Source organism: Solanum lycopersicum, chromosome 3 (assembly GCF_036512215.1).
Source record: "Solanum lycopersicum chromosome 3, SLM_r2.1".
NCBI classification, from domain to species: Eukaryota; Viridiplantae; Streptophyta; class Magnoliopsida; order Solanales; family Solanaceae; genus Solanum; species Solanum lycopersicum.
The window spans coordinates 1,264,793-1,286,306 of record NC_090802.1 but is presented as its reverse complement, the minus strand read 5'-3'; the positions used below and the strand labels follow the sequence as shown (position 1 = coordinate 1,286,306).

General features: G+C 30.7%; 5 protein-coding genes across 5 annotated transcripts; 2 read left to right on the top strand and 3 right to left on the bottom strand.

The window, feature by feature from the left end:
• The first annotated feature begins 372 nt into the window (after nucleotides 1-372).
• On the top strand, nucleotides 373-3,331 carry LOC101262781 (11S globulin seed storage protein 1-like). The gene is made up of 4 exons (XM_004233993.5): nucleotides 373-765; nucleotides 1,462-1,727; nucleotides 2,051-2,533; nucleotides 2,827-3,331. Exons 1-4 carry the CDS (start codon nucleotides 423-425, stop codon nucleotides 3,214-3,216), a joined length of 1,482 nt encoding a protein of 493 aa, XP_004234041.2. The 5' UTR covers nucleotides 373-422; the 3' UTR covers nucleotides 3,217-3,331.
• A 6-nt stretch (nucleotides 3,332-3,337) lies between these two features.
• LOC101262488 (transcription factor MYB14) lies at nucleotides 3,338-7,530 on the bottom strand. Its single transcript, XM_004233992.5, has 3 exons — nucleotides 5,370-7,530; nucleotides 4,744-4,873; nucleotides 3,338-4,246 (listed from the first exon to the last, which is right to left on the bottom strand). Exons 1-3 carry the CDS (start codon nucleotides 5,500-5,502, stop codon nucleotides 3,754-3,756), a joined length of 756 nt encoding a protein of 251 aa, XP_004234040.2. The 5' UTR covers nucleotides 5,503-7,530; the 3' UTR covers nucleotides 3,338-3,753.
• Nucleotides 7,531-9,657: 2,127 nt separating this feature from the next.
• Nucleotides 9,658-11,298, bottom strand: PT2 (inorganic phosphate transporter; the record flags this gene model as incomplete). The annotated part of the gene is given in 1 exon segment (NM_001247114.1): nucleotides 9,658-11,298. A coding segment is annotated over 1 exon segment (1,587 nt). The 5' UTR covers nucleotides 11,262-11,298.
• Nucleotides 11,299-15,207: 3,909 nt separating this feature from the next.
• Nucleotides 15,208-17,848, top strand: LOC101262181 (low affinity inorganic phosphate transporter 1-like). Its single transcript, XM_004233991.5, has 2 exons — nucleotides 15,208-15,340; nucleotides 16,030-17,848. Exon 2 carries the CDS (start codon nucleotides 16,071-16,073, stop codon nucleotides 17,655-17,657), a length of 1,587 nt encoding a protein of 528 aa, XP_004234039.1. The 5' UTR covers nucleotides 15,208-15,340; nucleotides 16,030-16,070; the 3' UTR covers nucleotides 17,658-17,848.
• Nucleotides 17,849-19,048: 1,200 nt separating this feature from the next.
• Nucleotides 19,049-19,942, bottom strand: ERF-C10 (ethylene response factor C.10). The gene has a single exon (XM_004234188.5). The coding sequence runs from the start codon at nucleotides 19,807-19,809 to the stop codon at nucleotides 19,186-19,188; it is 624 nt and encodes a 207-aa protein (XP_004234236.2). The 5' UTR covers nucleotides 19,810-19,942; the 3' UTR covers nucleotides 19,049-19,185.
• Between the last annotated feature and the right edge of the window lie 1,572 nt (nucleotides 19,943-21,514).

Genomic DNA, 21,514 nt, shown 5'->3' with positions numbered 1-21,514 from the left:
ATTTTTACGATTACTAATCTCTATATTACTAATTCTTACATATATTACTGTTCTCTACATTATTAATATTTGTACCAAACGATATCTGGCTCTCATTTTTTATAATACAAAACCAAAAACAAGCCATGCAACACAACACTTAGCAACACCAAACCAACAATCCCACCTAATAAACATTATGAATAAAACCAAACTTCCATGCAAATAAAAACATAAAAAGAAACAACTCATTTTGCAGAAACCATTTGCCACATTTCACACAAAACCTCTGCATATGTGTTAAAATCAATCAAACACTTTGATTCCATGCAAACAATTACGTGTCAACCTTTTTCTTCAATTTTTCCCTATAAATTTCCATCAATTTTCCCCAATTTTTTCATCAACAACAAAGAAGAGTAATTAAAATTATATAAAAAAAAATGGCTTCTAAGTCCTCTTTCCTATGTTTTTTCTTTTGTTTTCTTGTTGTTTGCCAGATCAGCTTCGCTCAAATTTTTGAGCGACAACAGATCTGGCAAAGGCTGCAGCATCAGCAGCAGCATCGGGCACTTAGGTCTAAAACCGAGTGCCAGATAGAGCGTTTGAACGCTCAAGAACCAAACCGTAGGTTTGAGTCCGAGGCGGGTGTTGTTGAGTTCTGGGATGCTACCCAAGAACAGTTTGAGTGTGCCGGAGTTCAGGCCGTTAGGCATGAAATCCGGCGCAACGGGCTTTTGTTGCCTTACTATAGCAACACTCCCCAACTCTTCTATATTGTCCAAGGCAAGTCTACTACTTCTTTTTATTTTTAATTTATTTATATTAATTTAACTAATTCAGATTCGAATCGAGTAAAGTCTATTTGAGTGGTACAGTTAACCATCATGTTAACTCGAAACTTAAATATTTATTTGTTCTATTTTATATGACATACTACTTTTTCGTGTTGTTAAAGAGCTTTTTCTTCGATTGTGATTTTCTTTTTAAGTATTTTTTAGATATTCTTGATTTATTAATTGTTGTAATTTTCTTCTATTTTTTTAATTAGTTTTCAAATATACAAAATTTGTTTGAGAAAATTGTTTTATATAATGACTTAATTTGGTTAAAAATTCTTAAATATATAAAATTTATTTCAGAAAAATTGAAAGAAATCAATTTTTGGGACTACTCTTTATTTAGTATTCAAATATACTATATACATTTATTTAAGAAAATCTATTCTTGAATTCATTTCAAAAAAAATGAATTCATTTCAAAAAAATTGAGTTAGTTTCTTTTCTTCTTCTTTTTTTTAAAGAGTATTTTAACTCTCATACTCTGAATAATATCATAACATTCTAAATTCAAGTACAAACAAAATGTCTAAGTCACATATAAATTCTGAATCTGTCACTGTCACGCTACTCTACTACTCTTATGTAGTATAGCTAAGCTTGTGGTATAATTAAGTTAACATTTGTAATTTGATGAATGTAGGAAGTGGAGTTCATTCAACAATATTCCCAGGCTGCGCCGAGACATTTGAAACAGAGTCGCCACTTGATCGTAGGGCACAGTCAGGAGATAGAGGGCAGAGATCACTCGATCGTCACCAGAAAGTTAGGCGTTTTCAGGCGGGAGATATTCTTGCATTGCCTGCTGGAGTTACTCATTGGACATACAATGATGGTGAAGAACCTATTATTAGTGTCTCACTTATTGACACTTCTAACGTTGCCAATCAACTTGACCTCACATTCAGGGTAATCAAAAAGAATCATACGTTTCTAAATAAAGATTCTTTCTTCGTTTTACAACATGATTTCACAAGTCTATGTTCATTCAATACTGTCGCGTAAATTGGGACGGGACGGGAGAAAGTAGTTATTTTCACATAGAGTTGTTTCAAGAAGGAAATTGGTAACCATTATATATGATGAAAATAGAATATATAAATAGTAAATCATTCATTTACAACATAATTTACTTTTTAGACACAAAATTAACATACCCCTACCTCATAGATAGAGAAGTTGTTTCTGATAAGACGAGCCTCGACTCAGCTAATTGATTTTCGATTTGCCAGAAATTCTTCCTAGCTGGAAATCCTCAACGTGGTGTACAACAACAAGTATTAGGAAGACAACAAGAGACAACTAGCCAATATGGAAGAAGAGGCTCAGAACAAGAGAAAGGAGGGAACATGTTAAGTGGATTCGATCCTCAAGTTCTCTCTGAGGCATTCAATGTAGACGTGGAGGTTATACGAAAGATCCAGGAGGAGGCCCCCGAGAGGGGTATTATTGTCCTGGCTGAGAACCTTCGGTTCCTCCTCCCGGAGGAGAAAGAAGAAGAAGAAGAAGAAAGAGAATGGCATAGTAGAAGAGGATTCCCTCTTAATGGTTTGGAAGAAACTTTTTGCACAATGAAGTTGAGGGAGAACATTGGCCATCCTACTAGGTCTGACGTGTACAATCCACGTGGCGGACGTATAAGCACCGTCAATAGCAACAGTCTCCCTGTCCTTAACTGGCTCCAGCTCAGCGCTGAGAGAGGTACCCTCTACAACGTAAGTGGTAATCTCTATTAAAAAGTTTAACTTTTATATACTGACTATTTAGCTTTTCATATTAAAGAGTTTTAACTTTTATATACTTTTACTCTAAACTATAGTAGCTTGATATAAATGCATGTATTTCATCACTATGAATAACACTTAATTTGAGATAACTACACGTAGTTGTTCATACTAATTTGTCAATAGGAGTTAAAGTCATTTGAAAAAGAGGTTCTAATTGTGTTATTGTATATGGTCAGTGTACATAAGTTAAATTTCTCATAACATTTTTGCACGTATTACAGAATGCTATAGTGGCACCACATTGGAACTTGAACGCTCACTCAATCATCTATATCATCCGTGGAAGCGGTCGGTTCCAAGTGGTAGGGAACGCGGGAAAGTCCGTGTTTGATGATCAAGTGAGGCAGGGGCAACTTATCGTCGTGCCTCAAAACTTTGCTATAGTGAAGAAGGCAGGGGAGCAAGGGCTCGATTACATCGCTTTCAAGACCAATGACAACGCGATGATTAGTCCGTTAGCCGGACGTTTATCGGCTATCCGAGCCATGCCAGAGGAAGTCCTCATGAACTCATACCAAATTTCAAGGCAAGAGGCTAAGAGCTTGAAGTTTAATAGGGATGAACTTAGTGTTTTTGGACCAGGAGCTAGGTCTAGCAGGCAATATGCCTAAATGTAAAAAAACTCAAATAATGTAGTGTCTCAAAAATCCTATCCTTTATGTTAGGATTTGTTTGGTGAGAGAATAATAAAAAAATGCCTCTTGTAAAAGGCAATTTGACGTTCAATTTATCTTTTGAGTGAATCGAGAAATATATTTGATTGTTATCTTTCTGATACATATATCAAGCATGGCATTCTATTGATAATTCAAATTAGAATAATTAAATATCTAACTTGATTAGGTCTGTATAACATGACCGATCAATAGATTTAATTTTTTTTTCATACATTAAGTCCCTCAATATGTCTCCATCTGTATAATTAGCATTATTTCACATGCCAATAATGTATTTCCCACTATCTACTCATTAGTGGTAACTTTATACTATATGTTAAAACTAAAAACAAAGAAGTTCAAATATCAAAATAAATAAAATAATAAAAGAATTTGGTGGTCCTCCCCATATTTAATGGTCAAGAAAAAAACACATAAAAATTTTCCAACTTGTCATACTCCAAATTTATGATGAAACCCAAAATTGACCCCTCAAAGTTCTGGTAATTCTGAAAATTCCTCAGTCTTTATGAAAAAGTTGAACAAAAAGTCCATGTCAATGTCATCCTCCATTATTGTTGTACTATTAAACATGTCTAAGCTTTCAAATTCTTCACCATCCATATTAGTAACAAAGTCGAAATTGTTCTCTATCGTTAATTCATCCGTCCAAAAGCTCTCATCGATCTTGGCGAAATACTCCGATGAGTCCATTTCTTCTTGTTTAATCACTATTTGATCGTCGATCGTCGTATCGAAAGTACCACTTGATGATGAATTGGTTGTCATGATTGACGTCTCGCTAGACGATATTTCTGGTGAGTTAGGAGCATGCATGCAATTATTTATTTGATTAATTTTATTGTGTCTTTTGAAGTTTCGAGGAGACTGACAATTTTTTAGCCTTTTCTTCAAGTGGGTGTGCCAAATATTTTTTATTTCATTATCCGTTCTTCCCGGTAATCTTGCTGCTATTGCTGACCATCTGAAGAAAAAAAATATTTTTTAATTAGAATAAAAATATAATATAAAAATCTTTCTAAATAATATATATATATATATATCCCATTGATATTTGAGATTTTACTTAAAAATATTATACTTATAATGTCAAATCTAGAGAAATAGGGGTCTTTGTCACATCTACATTTTTAATTACAATTAATGCATATATTTCTATTGTATAGATTTTCTAATAGAATTATAATTAATATTCTATTTCCTTTTTTAAAAAGAGATGGGCATAAGGACATGTTATATCAAAGTGTGTGTATGATACTCTGCATTTTGAATCCCTTATTCAAAAATTTTACAAAAATATTAAAAATTAGAGAAGGACTATTACATCTTCACTAAATAATAAATTTGTGCTTAATTCTATTAACAATAGAATAATGATAAATTATTTTTAAAAAATTATATTAGCTATCGATAATATATGTAGATATATATTAGCAATAAATTTCATAACTAATTACCGACCTATTGCCAAGAATTTCATGTAAATTGATGATATTATCTTCTTCTTCTTTGGTGAAATTTCCCCTCTTAATATGTGGACTCAAATAATTCATCCACCTCAATCTGCAACTTTTTCCACATCTCAATAATCCTGAATTAAAAAAAAAAAAAGGCAAAATAAATATGAGAAATGAGTTTTATTTTAAAAAAATTGAAGAAAAATATAAATCAAAAATAGGTTTTTATTCTTTAAAAGCATCTTTCTTTTTTCCTTCCAATTCCATCATATTTTTCTAATAATTTCTTCATCAATTTTTTTAGTAAACATCATAAGCCAATAAAAGACTCCTTATTACTACTACTTTTTGATGGGGCACATAGTATAAGCAAAACATTTTATTTTTTTAAAAAAAAAGGAAAAATTGCAGTTCTAAATATAACATATTATTTGTGTTAAATGTAGTTTTGGAGAACAACAATTTGTGTTTAATAAATTATTTTTAAAAAATACTTGTTATTAATATTAGATCAACAATTTATGCTTGACCAAAATTCTCAAAGTGATATTACAAAAAACTTCTATAAACGTCACGTAAATTGAAACAGATAAAATATATATATATATATAGTAATTTTTGAGCAATTACCAGCTTGTCTAGGGAGCGCGCGCCAATTGCCATGGCCATTTTTGTTAATATAAGAGATGAGAATTTGGTCTTCTTCGTGATCCCATGGCCCTTTCTTCAAGCTCATTTTCTCACAACAAGGTGCTCTGCCCATTTTTTTTTCTCAATCGTTTTTTTGAAACAGACTAAAAAAAATAACTTTTTAACTTCTTTTTTTTTCTCCAAATTTTTGTGGGTGAGAGAAATTATTAGAAGTCTCACTCTTCAGTTTCAGTGGAAAGAAAGAAAGAAAATGGTTTTAAGTGTTTAGTGAAGGCTAAGAATGGGTATTTATATTAACATATATTATGAAAGATATAAAAAGAAAATAGTCAAAGGTCAAAAAGTTCTTTATTGCAATTTCCATGAAGTTGTGTTTGTTTTTGTATTTATTCTCATTAATAATAATTAACATAATTAGATATTGTATAATGCAAGCTTGTAGACCATAAAAAAGGGATGGAGAAAATGTGCGTTTTATTTCATGTCTTACGTGGTTTTTTTTAGCCATATCAAATTTATTTTGTGCTATTTAAAAAATAAATAAATACATAAAATATTTTATTTTTTCATATTACATATTTGAACTATCCGGTATTAATCATTTTCGTAACTAACCTATCATCAATTATTTGACAAAAAATATATACTTCAACTGTTAATTGTTCTATTTTCATACATGAATGATAACGGTAATACTCTAGATAGAAAACGGAAACAACTGATAATTGAAGTGTGTTTTGATAAATAATTAATAGTAATTCGAGTGACAAACTCACATAACTAATAATTCAGATACGAAACTTGAAAAAACATGACACTTTGGTAAATTTTTTTAACCATTATTCTTTTTTTATAAATGAAGAATCGAACTCTAATTAATAAAGTAAAAATTGAAATAGTCAACCAATTATATTTATAAAATTATTTACATGTAAGTGACTTACGAATTTAAAAACCTTCTTTGATTTATTAAATTTTATTCACAATATAATCTTTACATACACTCGTGATTCGAATATAATTTTGTTGTTTACTTTTGTCAGTTTCTCTCTCTATATATATTGATTATACACTATTAAACATATATTATATATGATCATCCATACTTATTTTATTGTTTTTAATTTAAATACTTAAATGAACGGCTGTTTGAATTATTTAATAAAGCACCTTTAGACTAAAATGAGATGAATAATATTTATGTTCAATGTTGTCACTTTATAAGCTTCTTTCTTTTTCATAAAAAAATTTTCCTTTAAATTTATTGAGTTTGTTATTAATCAATAATTTCTAATACGTTACCCGTTGCCAGTTGGTTCCCTTTGGAAGAAAAAATTGTTCAACTCTCATAAATTTCATCAAAATATAGTGAGCATCAAATAGCCACGTGCTCTATGTTTAACGTAAACGTTTTTAAAATTCAGAAACGAATTTAAAATTTAAAATTTTTAAATTTTTAAAATAAATCCAAATTATTTAAATGTGATATATTTATTTGAACTTTAAAATGCAAAAATACTACGTAAATTAGAACAAGGAGTAACTTTTTTTATTTAAACAAAAAATAAAAAAAAATTGACCATTATGAGGAACAAAAAGTCAAATAATTAATCATTATTACTAAATTACTTGATTAAGATAATAGGGTGCCAGGAAATAGAGCACTTTGACCCAATTAGTCAAAGTCAAGTATTTAGGGCGACAGCTCGACAATTGCACACGAATGTGCGTTTCCTTAGTGGTACTAGTGATCTAAGCGAGTTAAACTTCTTCGAAAATGTTTTCAGGTGCATTTTTAATTTTACAGAAGTAACGTATATTTGGAAGATTTGAAATGAATACAATAACTTTCTTAGTGAGTCCAATAACATAAGTAAATATTTTCGTAAATAACTTACCATTACATGTTTTAGTATGTAAAAAGAGGAAAAGGTGAGTAATAAATATGAGATATAGAGAGAGAATAGTCAAATTCTTCGCACTATATTAGTAGTTTACTTTTTCATTTTTTTTCACATCCTACGAAATTATAAATAATCAAGGACATTTTTACTTATTTACTTGATAAGAGACATTTTCAAAACTTCATAAATTTATTTACACTTTTAACAAGTCTATCTTAAATAATAAAATGAAAAAAAAAAAAGTCTATCTTAAATACCGCACAAACTAAGTCAAAAGCTCATGAAAATATCCAAAAGAGGAGGAGGTGGTAGAAGAAGAAGAATTCAAAAAATAAAAATCTCACAGTGTTAAGAGCTAATTATTTTCTATTCCAACTCTTATTCAAATTACAAAAATTCCTTAATTTTGGTGAAATACGGATATACCCCAAAACATCCCGATACACCTCTAAACGTCCTGATACGTTCTGTAAAGTAATGTATCTGACCGATTTATTATGTAAAGTGATGTTTTTGAGAATAGCATAGAGTAAGAATATTCTTAATCCGTTTCAAATGGTAGAGAATTTTAGAAAATATAATAAACTAAATTGTGTATTTAGATAAAAAAATTTAAAATGGATTAAATAACAGGCCATCGCGAAGATACCCTTAATGAGCTGGGCCAAGAAGGCACGGGCTAAAACCTGAGGCGAGCCAACCCAAACCATCTATAAATTTATGTGGGCTGGTGTTGGGCCCTTAATGGGATGGAAACCGATCCGCCTAAATTATCAATCAAAACATTTAGAAAAATAATTTTGTTATAAAAAAAAAAATTGTTATCAAAATGTTTAAAAATAAAAGTTGAAAGATAGGCAAGTCTGCTATATACATGTCCTCAGCGTTTTTGTCTTTTTTTGATTGAACTAATATTATTTATATTAATAATATGTTTTTAGTAAAAAAAAAATTTTAAAAAGGTAAATTATAGAATGCACTTTAAGAAAAAGGTATAATAATAAGATTGAAATAACATATGCTTAAAAAAAAGTTAATAAGGGCCATCTAAATATCAATTTGAATCGATATCGTGTATGAACTCATTAAAAATAAAAGCACTTTCTACTAAAAAATTATCATTTTTTTAAATTTTAATTCACGACCTCTAGTTAAGAGTGGTCACACACCTTATTTATTCCTTCGATAAAACAGAGATACGTCCCATCATATATACTAATCAAACTACTTTTTTTATGTTATCCTTAATTTTGAATTAGAAGTGATTAACTTAAAGTATTGTCAAAAAGTCAATGATTTGGATTTAGATACTGTTAATTAAAAAAGATAAAAGTAAGATAATTTATTGGAACTATTTAAAAAATTAATTAGTTAGTGTAAATTCAGATAATAAATAGTCGTGCAAACTACTAATCATTCGCGTCAAATGCTAATTAATTGTTCTTCCAAGTATACATAAATAGCTGACTTTCGTTTGTCCCTATTTGATTTTGGTTTCTGTTCCGGTGATAGTCATATTGAAATCCGATTAATTCTAAAAAGCATTGAAAAAATCTCATTTGAGAATAAAATTGAATATCAACGACAATTTCATTACAAGAGATAAATTCCAGACTTCAGATTAAAGGATGGAGAATAACACATTTTTGACTCTCTAACATGTATCATATTCTTTTGTGGGATTGATCTCAAACTAATCCGATTTATTATTACACTCGATAGTACTACGTCTCATCATTTTCTACAATTTTCAATTTTTGGAGATTAAACATTTTATTTGTTGCTCTTTCAATCGTATGTTGTATAGTTTTTATTTTTTTTTTGAAAATATCCCTTATTTTTATTTATGGATTGAAATTTGCTTAAATTCTTCCTATTGCTACTACTACAGATAAGATATCTTTCTCGATGATGAAGTTTATTAACATTGATTGACTTACTGAATCTAATGAATGGTGAGCTTTTAAATGGTTGTTTTGGTATCCCATAAACCTCAAATATTCGCCAAAAGAATGTCAATTTTGTTGTAAAAAAAGCTCAGAATATAAGAAAAAGACAAGAAGTATAAAATAGAGGAGAAAATTTTCTTATTCAAATATATCTTCCAAATGGTGAGTAATTCTTTATTTATAGTATAAAGATATCACTCCAAAAGTCATCTAATTAATAGATACATAGTTATCTTCGAAATTCTTATCACCTTGAAAGCACCAATGTATGAACTCATTTAATAGTGGATAAATCTATTTTGGAACAATTTTCATTTAAAATAAAGCAAACACATACATAGAAAAGAAAGAAAAAAACAAAATTACAAGACTTGCATCAGTCATCACACAAAATTACAACTCAATTTTTCAAAACCAATCATTTAATGATCTCATGCTTCTCCAGTTATAGTTTCTTGTGATGCTTCCTCTAGAGATTTTCCTTTTGGCTCTGGCACACAAAATGTACATAACATTCCAAGTGCATTGATACAGCCGAGAACAATTAGTGAGTTTTTTATTCCAATTCCCGCTGGGTATCCTGCATCTGTTTTGTTTGGATCTTTACTTTGTGCAGCGTATAAGAACCCATACGCTCCCACTATAGCTCCAGCCTTACCTGCAGCCGCTGAAATTCCATGACATGTTGATCGAAGCCTCGCTGGGAAAATCTCCGCCGGGACCACAAATGTAGTAGCGTTAGGCCCAAAATTCGCAAAGAAAAATGTAAGCGAATACATTACAATGAATCCAATGCGGTTAGCCTCCAGTGTCCAATGATGGTAAGGGATGGCAATCGCAAACATAAACACTGTCATGAAGAAGAATCCCATCAATTGGATAGCGAACCTTCCAATAATGTCAATAAACGCCACGGTGAACCAGTACCCTGGCACCGTGCTACAGAGCGCAATTAATGTTTGCGCTCTCGCAATTTTGTAAACTTCCTGAACAGCGTTCATTGTTGGAGCTTTAGGGATCCATCCGACGGCGGAGAACACATCCTTCTGAAACAAATTCTGACTGTAGAAAGCAATATCTAATAAAAACCACGTGGAACACGTTCCGAATAAATGCAATCCGTGCCGTCGAACAAATTCCCACGAAAACAGACCGAATTGATTAGTTTCATTCCTTGAAATTTGTTCGATTTTGGCTTCCTCGCTTTCAATTTCCACCTGTAGTACCTTACCCATGTCCTGCGCGGCTCTCTTCGCGTCTTTCGCGACTAGAGCCGTGTAACGTGCTGTTTCGGGCATTTTCATGCGCCAGTAGTAAGTGAGGGCAGCTGGCAATGATCCAAACATGAGAATGATACGCCAAATGTAGTCCGATTGTGGTACAGTAGATAGAGCAGCATTTTCCTCGAAAGTTGGGGATCTATACGCGTGATCGAATCCAGCTGCTGTGATAAGTGCAACTATCCCACTAAACAAAATTCCAAAACCTTGCATAGCGAATACCGCGGCTATGAATGCACCACGTGTCTTTTTGTTAGCGTATTCAGACATGATGGTAGCGGACAAAGGGTAATCACCACCAATACCAAATCCAAGCCAAAACCTAAAAAAACACAATGTAGTCATGACACCCTTAGGGGTACTACCAAAGGAGAGCCCTGAAGCAACAGAACACACAACCATGAGAACTAAAGTCATACCATACACCTTTTTTCGTCCCATTTTGTCACCTAGCCAGCCAAAGAATAGCTGGCCGGCTAGGGTGCCAACAAGGGCAACACCCGTGACCGAGGCCGAGACGGCCGGAGGGAGTGTTCCGGGTTTCAAAAGATCCGGTTTGGTATAGTATAAACGCCCAAGCAATTTAGTGACAAGAGAAATACTAAACAGATCATAGGCATCAGTAAAAAATCCCATTCCAGCAATAACAATGGCTGTGAAATGGTAAAGTTGAGTTTTAGCCAAATCAAGTGCATTAAGCACTTGTAAATTATTATTATCATTATCCCCCACAGCCATAATGCCTAAAATTGGTTCAAAAAATTGTGCACTTTCTTGATTTTTGTGAGAATTGGTGTGTTTGACATTTGGGAAAATCGCAACTACTTATAAGGGTTGTTACACTAATATAAAAAGAATAATCTCAAGAATATTATGGGTATATACCTTTATATCATGTCGAGCTTATACTAAATTTACAATTTTTTTACTACAATTTGATTAAGTATTAGCATATATCTCGTTATGTCTTTGAACTTGTCTTCAATATGCTGGCAAGTTGTTAATCTTCTGAAATAATGGATATCATTATCTTTATTTTAACATAAAGTCTTCTTATAGCTTTGATATTATATTTGTAGAACACAACACAACCGTTACTTAATGTTTATGTAACTATAAATCATTTTATTAAAGTTACTAAATGAAAAAATTAGGACTTATTGAAACCTAATGTTCGCTTAGAGGTAAGGATTGTGCAACGGTGTGAGGCTCCATAATTACCATTTGAAAGGTGTGGTAAGATTGTTGATGTATATCTCCATTTCTTTTACACCACGACCTTGAGTAATTATAATTAGCAACAAGACATAGTTTACTTCTCTGATTAATGATTACCTAAAAAAATAAAAATGAATTGAAATGATGTCTTAATTATATTATCTCCAATTATCAATCTCTTTCTGAAAAATATTTTATAGTTCAATAATAAAAGTCAGAGGCTTGAAGCAATTTTAATTTGGTGATTAAATACAATTTATATAGATATTATAATTAGCATTTGCATGGTCGAAAAGTTTGAAAACAAATGGGTTGACAACAACGAAAGTCACCATTGTTGCAAGTTCATTTTGATATGTGAAATTTATGTTTCAAATGTAAGTTTATTGGAGGTAGATTTAGGTATTAAATTGTGTGTTTTAATTATTCAGATTCGAAAAAATTATTCACCTGAACTTAATGTGAAATTTAGCCTAATATATGCCTTGACATCATGTGAAAATGTCTAAACGTGGTAGCTGATTTGGAGATGAGTTATGCAAATATTAAATATGTACTACGCTTTGGTAGTTGATTATATTAGGAGGTAAGTTATTTATTTATGAAATTGATACGGTGCTTGATTTGTAATTTAAAAACTCGTGAAACTATTACATAAAGTATGAGAGAATCTTTATGTTATTTATAAAAGATCGAAAGTGGAATAAGTAACACATGAATAATTGAAACCTGCACAACTGATTTTGACATTTTAAAATAATACATATATTTTCATAATTAACTTTTGAATTACTGATACCTACATAATTCTAACCAACTATCAAACTATCCCTCGAGTTAAAAAGTATTAGATTTTGAATAGGTTTGCATAGATAAGTCAAAAATGTCTGAATTAAGTTCTTGTCAAAGTCATAATTTCAGCAAAAAGATAATAATCTAAGTTTTGAGCTGACTTTTGATATTTGAGCCATTTTTCTTATCATAATATTAGAGCTTGAGGCCTCACAATTCTTTGTCTATAATTCTACCGTTGCAGTGTGGGTGGGATTGAGTCTCCCATATCGATTGGATGGTGGTCTAGTGTGATTACTTGAATTATAATTTAATTGTAATTTTCATGCTCTAAATTTTAATGATATGTTTTTATAGACACGCAAATATAATCTTATGTTGATAAAATAAGTTTTAAAAGTATTTTTCTCGGAGCACTAGCAATTTTAGATTTTTTTTTATTTAGTCTTTGGTATTCGAATAGAAATTAGATTAAACAATTTTGTATTGAATAGGACATATTCAAGTGTACCTAATATTTCCTATCCAGAGATTTTTATAGGGGCGGGCATAAACATCAAAAATCGAAATACCGAATTGAATCGAATTTTTTCAGTATTTCGATTTTGATATTTTGATTTTTGATTCGATATTTGGTTTACTTTTTTGCATTTTTTGGTATTTCAGTTAGATTTCGGTTTAAATCGAAACAATATATTATAATTTATATTATATTTATATTATTTTAATTAATAATTATTAATGTTAGATAATCTTGCAGCTCTTCCTCTTCGTCTTGCAGCTCTTCCTCCCAGCTCTTCCTCTTCCTCTTCCAGCTCTTCATCTTCCTTTCAGTCGAGCAGCAGCCCAGTCAGCGATTTTAAAATCAGATCGACCAGCGACTTCAGACCGGTGTTCGGTCACTAAGCAGTCCCATTAAAATATCGAATCGAATTAATAAAAATCGAACTAAAACAATAAAAATTGAATCGAATTAAAATATTTCGGTTTGATATTCGGTACATATTTTACAGGAATTGAAACCCGAAAAAACCAAAAAAAAAAACGAAACCAAACCGAAATAACGAATGTCCATTCCTAAATTTTTAAGCAAAATAATAAAAAAAGAAATCTCATTCTTTATACCGCATCCGATAAATAGTGCCACTAGCAACTAATTTGCCTCTATTATAGTGAGATATTTTCTCATATAACATAATTAGTCAAATATCACTCTCCACATGCAAATGCTAACCGCGCACGCAAATGGATATATTTACAAATTGTTAATTATTCAAATTGTTTTAAGCCTCTGACTTTGATTATTAAGTTATAAAATATCTTTCAAGAAAGTGATTGATAATTGGAAATAAGATAAAATAATTCTTTTTTTTTCATGATATAATATTTGATCAAAGAAGTAAACGATGTATATTATTGATAATGTACGTTTAGTACTTACTAAGGCCATGGTCCAATTTGAAAGCAACTATGTGTACAAAATATATATCAAAAGTCTATATGAATATTAAGACACAAATATTGATGAGATATATGACGGATCATAGTGAAATGAAAAGAAAATTAAAATGATCTTATAAAAAAATGTAATAGAATAGATGAGTTTCGATTCGTATCAATTTCTGAAGAAAATAACCATTTTTTCAGCTATTAATTAAGTTTTTGTCGGTCTTTCAAAATCACATAGTGTTTATCGATGTTTTATTGTAAAATAAATCTCAATAAAAATACCCTTTTTATAATACAAAAACTTAAAAAAAAAAAAAAAAAAAAAACTTATACTTTGAAGTCTATGAATAGTTCTTGGTATTTGAACTAAAGAAGGTTTTAGTTCCATAAATCAGTATATTCATATAGTTTGAAATAACACTTAGATTATGAAAATTTAAACTTAATAAATCTTGATAAAAGAATGAACACCATAAATCACTAATTGAGTTTCAAAACTCAAGAAAAATTTTTATACTTAATTATAAAAAATTTAACTCTGCGAATTATTTATGAAATTTGAATCGCTAAAGGTTTCAACTCTGCGAATCGCTCATCGGGTAATTTAAACCTCAAACAAATTTCCAAACTCTAACATATATATTTGTTGGTGTTTTCCACTCATTGTCATAGTTTCAAACTCTTGTGCAATATGCAAGATTTGTTCCATATCTAGTAAGGGGTATTTTGTCGTAATGACTGAAAGCTAATTATGAGTTTCAGCTATCAGATAGTTATATCACAGAAATGTACTTCATATGTCTTAATTTATATGAACGGTTTGAGATGACATAAAATTTATGAAAAAAATGAAATTTTTTGAAATTTATGATTAACAATATTTATTGATCATTTATACGACAATAAAAATCATTCATGAAGAGTAAATATGTTATTCTTTATTAGACGGATTAAAAAGATGTGTGCCACATATATTGAAACGGATAAAAGTAATAAACAAAGTGATTAGTTTGGTTGACTTAACATATAATAAGATAGAATATCCAAAATATAGATAATGGTGTCCATTTTAAACTCTCTTATCATAGACATATTCAAAGACAACTACTATATGCTAATACTCAAATGAAAAAAATTGCAAAGATAGTTATTAATGTCATGCATTACTTAAAATAGTAAATTGTTGACAGATATAATGGCATATCCTCATATTATTCCGGAGATTATTCTCTCTATGTCTGAAATGGTATTAGTTAATCAAATCTTATAAGTAGTTGCAATTTTCCCTAAGTGTAACACATTAATTTTCCAAAAGTCACAAAAATTAAGTGCAAAATCTTCTAAAGAAGAAGAAGAAGGTAACTTAAATATTGTAGCTTTTTAAGTTAATAAATTAGAATTTTCTTTTGAATGTTAGCTAGTTCATATAGTAAATGTCATTTCTATTTATGTTAACAATATTTCCAAATTAGGTTGTTTGAGAAAAAACAATAAATTTCTGTGTTTATAAACCATTTAGCATTAGACTTTTTGTTCTAGAGAAGCTTGTGTACTCACATGAATATTACAACATGCTTTAATTTCGAAAGTTTTTTTTTCAATCTGATCTTTCAAAACCAACCTCCTTAGGTTAGTATTATCGACTGTGTGTGGTCGAATCTTCTTTTCAAAATAGTTTCTCGGGAAATATCTACCTCCGATGGTCAATCCTTTAAATTACATAATTATAAAATATAACATTCGAGAATCAAAGACCTACATTCACCGCGATAAGATACATTTCTGCCACTAGACCATGACCATTGGTGCTTGCTGATTTAACAATATGATTTTTTATTCATTTTCTACTCTTTAAATTCATTTTATTTCTTTTCAGAAAAAAAAAACAATCAAATTTGATCAATTTGATTAAACTATATATAATTTTTAAATATATTAAGGCTAAAATAGAGACTTTTTTTTTTGTTCGATTTTGGGCCTATTAAGAACATGTTCTTTTTTCTGGTAAATGTAATTTTTTTAATTAATTTTGTGTGTTCAAATGCAGATACTTTTGCACTTTTGGAACAAGAACCAATTTTAGGCATTATGGCTGTGGGGGATAATGATAATAATAATTTACAAGTGCTTAATGCACTTGATTTGGCTAAAACTCAACTTTACCATTTCACAGCCATTGTTATTGCTGGAATGGGATTTTTTACTGATGCCTATGATCTGTTTAGTATTTCTCTTGTCACTAAATTGCTTGGGCGTTTATACTATACCAAACCGGATCTTTTGAAACCCGGAACACTCCCTCCGGCCGTCTCGGCCTCGGTCACGGGTGTTGCCCTTGTTGGCACCCTAGCCGGCCAGCTATTCTTTGGCTGGCTAGGTGACAAAATGGGACGAAAAAAGGTGTATGGTATGACTTTAGTTCTCATGGTTGTGTGTTCTGTTGCTTCAGGGCTCTCCTTTGGTAGTACCCCTAAGGGTGTCATGACTACATTGTGTTTTTTTAGGTTTTGGCTTGGATTTGGTATTGGTGGTGATTACCCTTTGTCCGCTACCATCATGTCTGAATACGCTAACAAAAAGACACGTGGTGCATTCATAGCCGCGGTATTCGCTATGCAAGGTTTTGGAATTTTGTTTAGTGGGATAGTTGCACTTATCACAGCAGCTGGATTCGATCACGCGTATAGATCCCCAACTTTCGAGGAAAATGCTGCTCTATCTACTGTACCACAATCGGACTACATTTGGCGTATCATTCTCATGTTTGGATCATTGCCAGCTGCCCTCACTTACTACTGGCGCATGAAAATGCCCGAAACAGCACGTTACACGGCTCTAGTCGCGAAAGACGCGAAGAGAGCCGCGCAGGACATGGGTAAGGTACTACAGGTGGAAATTGAAAGCGAGGAAGCCAAAATCGAACAAATTTCAAGGAATGAAACTAATCAATTCGGTCTGTTTTCGTGGGAATTTGTTCGACGGCACGGATTGCATTTATTCGGAACGTGTTCCACGTGGTTTTTATTAGATATTGCTTTCTACAGTCAGAATTTGTTTCAGAAGGATGTGTTCTCCGCCGTCGGATGGATCCCTAAAGCTCCAACAATGAACGCTGTTCAGGAAGTTTACAAAATTGCGAGAGCGCAAACATTAATTGCGCTCTGTAGCACGGTGCCAGGGTACTGGTTCACCGTGGCGTTTATTGACATTATTGGAAGGTTCGCTATCCAATTGATGGGATTCTTCTTCATGACAGTGTTTATGTTTGCGATTGCCATCCCTTACCATCATTGGACACTGGAGGCTAACCGCATTGGATTCATTGTAATGTATTCGCTTACATTTTTCTTTGCGAATTTTGGGCCTAACGCTACTACATTTGTGGTCCCGGCGGAGATTTTCCCAGCGAGGCTTCGATCAACATGTCATGGAATTTCAGCGGCTGCAGGTAAGGCTGGAGCTATAGTGGGAGCGTATGGGTTCTTATACGCTGCACAAAGTAAAGATCCAAACAAAACAGATGCAGGATACCCAGCGGGAATTGGAATAAAAAACTCACTAATTGTTCTCGGCTGTATCAATGCACTTGGAATGTTATGTACATTTTGTGTGCCAGAGCCAAAAGGAAAATCTCTAGAGGAAGCATCACAAGAAACTATAACTGGAGAAGCATGAGATCATTAAATGATTGGAAAATCACTTTCTTTTTTTTTTAATGTTTTTGTTGGTTTAATTTCAGTTTTCTTTGTATTGTGTAAGCTTGTTTGTTGCAAGTTTTTATTGTATTATTTTTTTGTGGCCAAGTGTGTTATTGTAAAATGGTTTTGCTATTTATTTATATTATAAATAAAAAAATTGTTTGTAAATTGTGTGATATGACCTGACCTTTCATTTTTTTATTTTATTTTTATTAGCGTGATTCACATGTATATAAGATATTAGATACATAAGAGAGTGACGAGCAGGATGGGATGGATGTGAGGGAGTGTATCTAGAACAAATTACACTCAATTTTAATATCATTATGTCTCTCGAGATATATTTATTTGGATGCATCAAAATACGATAAAAATTTTAATATTATTATAAACTAGAATATATCTAATTAGCTTCTAAACTAATGAAATTTCTATAAATTTTTCGAAATATTACTCTACACAATTTATTACTTCATAAAGCGTCAGCCCACAGGATATACGATGATCCATTAATTCACGAGATTTGGGCTTGGACCAAGTTTAAGAAACACAGGCCCGTCACTTTTTCTTAAGGTGAAATCCCTTCAATTTATTTATGGGCCTAATAACTTGGATAAAAAATAATTAATTTAGATTTACGTCATATAGTTCTACTAAGGTGTGAACCACATTTTCTTGGCCGTGGCCAGCCTTCTTTGAAATATTATCTAGAATTCAGAATTTATTTTTCCGACTAATTTAAATTTGTATCTGATAGATCCATTAATTAAGAATAAAACACTTCTTACTAAGAAATATCTTATTTCTAAGGCTTAAAAATTAAAATCAAAATTGATATTTTTAGTTAAGAATAAAAGGTTCATGTTATAGATAATCATCTAATTAACAGTAATTGAAAAGTTTAAACTCAAATTATTTTTATATAAGTTTTTTATTCGTATTTGACAGATTAAAGAATAAAGTGGATCAAATGAAATTGGATCAAGGAAATAGTATATACTTACGACCAAAAGGTGTGATAGAATGATATATGTTAATTTATATACCCTTATATAGAAATATTGAGTTTAAGATCCAAGAATAAAGTCGACTTTCTTAAAAATGCTTAGATCACCATAGTTGACTTTTAACTTTATTACTAGATTAGTCGAATCAATAAATTTTTTAATGATTAAAAAGTGTTTTTCCAATACTTATATCACTGTGAAGTTACAGACAATAACGTGCCATCATCACTAAAAATCTCCACAAAAAGGAAAATCTACAAACTGATCTCCAATTAAAGTAGGGTAGAGATTGATGTAAAAATATGGACCTATTTATTTTTGTTTTTCAACCCATCTACAATACTCTCTTTTGGGACGTCAATTATAAATTCAGATTTATATCATGTTAAATGGATCTTGATCAAGCCATATAAGGAATTCAGGTTCCCACACTTCATATCACAACTTGAACTCAAATTCTCTAATTAATAAAAAAGTGAGGAGATCTTATTCATCCCATCACGATCCGCGATCATCATTACTACTATTACTATGATCACTTGAACCCAAAAGTTGTTCCAAATAATCAACACCCAAATCTTCAAACACTACAATATTAACATTATAATTACTATCATCTTTTACAACTTCCCTACTTACTTTATTTTTCTTGTTGAATTTCCTCTTCCTCATAGAATGTCTCATCTTGAGAGACACAATAGGTGAACAACCTTCTTCAACATGAAATTTCATTTCATGTAGAGATTCAACAACTCTTTCAACTGAAAAATTCAAGATTGCACTTGTACCCCTCATTGAAAAAGCAGCTTGATCATATGCTAAAGCAGCATCTTCAGCACTATCAAATGTCCCTAGCCATACCCTAATTCCATTTCTAGTTGAATCTCTAATCTCCGCCGCAAATTTTCCCCATGGCCGACGCCTAACACCTCTATAATTCTTTTCCTTTGATGAAGGTGTTGGCTTGGCCATGGTTGTACTATTTGTTATTAAGGTGGTAATGTCTGAATCAGCTTGTGCGAGAAGGTCATAGAGCAACATCTCGTCCGAGTCATTTATGTTGAATGGAAGGGAAGAGGTGTTGAAATTGAGATTGTATAGAAAATTAGAAGAAGAATTCATTTGTGTCCTCTCTTGTTTTTTTATTTTTCAAGAAAGATTTGAAAAGAAGTAGGTGACTACCTTGTTTTAGTAATAGACCATTATGGGGAGAAGTTGAGGCTTGATCCTCTTTTTATATCCATATAAGTAGGAAGGGCCCACAAAGAAAATCTACATTGGTTATAAGTTTGAAAAATTTATACTATCAAATTAAAACAATTGAATCATAATCAAAATAAAATATATTATCTATTATAGTTGAAAAACGTTGATATAATATAATTGAATCATGATCAAAATAAGATATATTATCTGTTATATTGAAGAAATATTGATGCAATAACAAAAAAACTTCTTCATACTTCTTGCATATATATTTCAAAGATTTACAAATTATATCATATTTTCGATTTTGACTAAGATTTCAAACATAAGTTAAAACTATTTGATGTGTCATTAATATCACAAGAAAGTAATAAAAAAAATGAGTATTTTATTAATGAGAAAAAGAAACAAAAAAAGAGTGACCAAGGAGGATGTTTTGCGATTATTTTATGGCTTCTTGTGATTAATTTTTGAGACAATTAAAATAATATGCAAAAAGGACACGTGGTCTATTATCAAGGCGGCCAGGTCAAACAAGTCTTGAATGATGACTGGCAAATCAAGAAGTTTTATTGACTTTTCCTATTATTCTTTTGAAATTCAACTTCTAGATCAATATTTTAAAATATTTATTAAAATTATTTAATTAAAAATTTTAAATTTGGATAATACAAATAAAATTATTTCAATCCTAAGTATTTTATATCTAATGTAGATATTTTTAGCGCAAAATTAATATGAAAGGCCTATAAAATAGATATCAAATATCTGACCCAAAAAAAAAATAAAGTTCTCTATTTCTATTCTAGAGAATTTTGAATGTTTCCCAAACTTCAACCACAACATCGTATTGTTTGAAAACTTGGGAGTTTTAAAAAGAAACAACTAAATTAAGTAGTATCTTAATATTTCAATAGAAGGAAGAATGAAGCCTGACGAAAACTTTGTTATTCAATATTTAATATATACGTAATTATTTTTAATTAGAAATTTTAAATTTAACTCTTCAATTAATTGGATAGACAGTGAATGGTCTTATTCTGTGGTCACTAATATATACACACAGCAAAATGAATTCTCATAAATCAATATAAATAATAAACATTGAATAAAAATTTGAATAAATAAAATAATAATTTCTATGTTATTATTATAGCTACTAGCCTACTACTAGAGTGACATGATGAATAATCAAATTTGAGTTGCGTGTTTTATCTCAATTTGATTTTAGTGATACAATTTCTGGTCCTAAGGAAACAAAGAGATTCATGTGAACAAGTTTAATTAAAGATAAATCATAATTGATACTTCACAGTTCACATTAATATTTTTCTGGCATATCATGGAATAACCTTTAAATTTTTTTAAATACATATCACCATAAATTCAGAATAATTTCATAAATATGTTATATCCTTAAAAAGAAATATAAAATATACGTTTAACTTATTTCTATTTTATAAAATAACAATTATTTTCAATCGATCGTCGATGATTTTCCTTTCTTTATTTAAACTTAAAATCAGCCATATAACTAAGCTCATATTAAAAAAACTATACATAACATGTTTGGTTATTTATATATATTATCTAAAAGTGATATCATAGAATAAAAAGGGAA

Coding starts and splice junctions, on each gene's coding strand:
- LOC101262781 (XM_004233993.5), top strand. CDS start 423: ATGGCTTCTAAGTCCTCTTTCCTATGTTTTTTCTTTTGTTTTCTTGTT. Junction 766..1,461: donor ACTCTTCTATATTGTCCAAG/GCAAGTCTACTA, acceptor TGATGAATGTAG/GAAGTGGAGTTCATTCAACA. Junction 2,534..2,826: donor AGAGAGGTACCCTCTACAAC/GTAAGTGGTAAT, acceptor CACGTATTACAG/AATGCTATAGTGGCACCACA.
- LOC101262488 (XM_004233992.5), bottom strand. CDS start 5,502: ATGGGCAGAGCACCTTGTTGTGAGAAAATGAGCTTGAAGAAAGGGCCA. Junction 4,874..5,369: donor CGCGCTCCCTAGACAAGCTG/GTAATTGCTCAA, acceptor TTTTTAATTCAG/GATTATTGAGATGTGGAAAA. Junction 4,247..4,743: donor CATGAAATTCTTGGCAATAG/GTCGGTAATTAG, acceptor TTTTTTCTTCAG/ATGGTCAGCAATAGCAGCAA.
- LOC101262181 (XM_004233991.5), top strand. CDS start 16,071: ATGGCTGTGGGGGATAATGATAATAATAATTTACAAGTGCTTAATGCA.
- ERF-C10 (XM_004234188.5), bottom strand. CDS start 19,809: ATGAATTCTTCTTCTAATTTTCTATACAATCTCAATTTCAACACCTCT.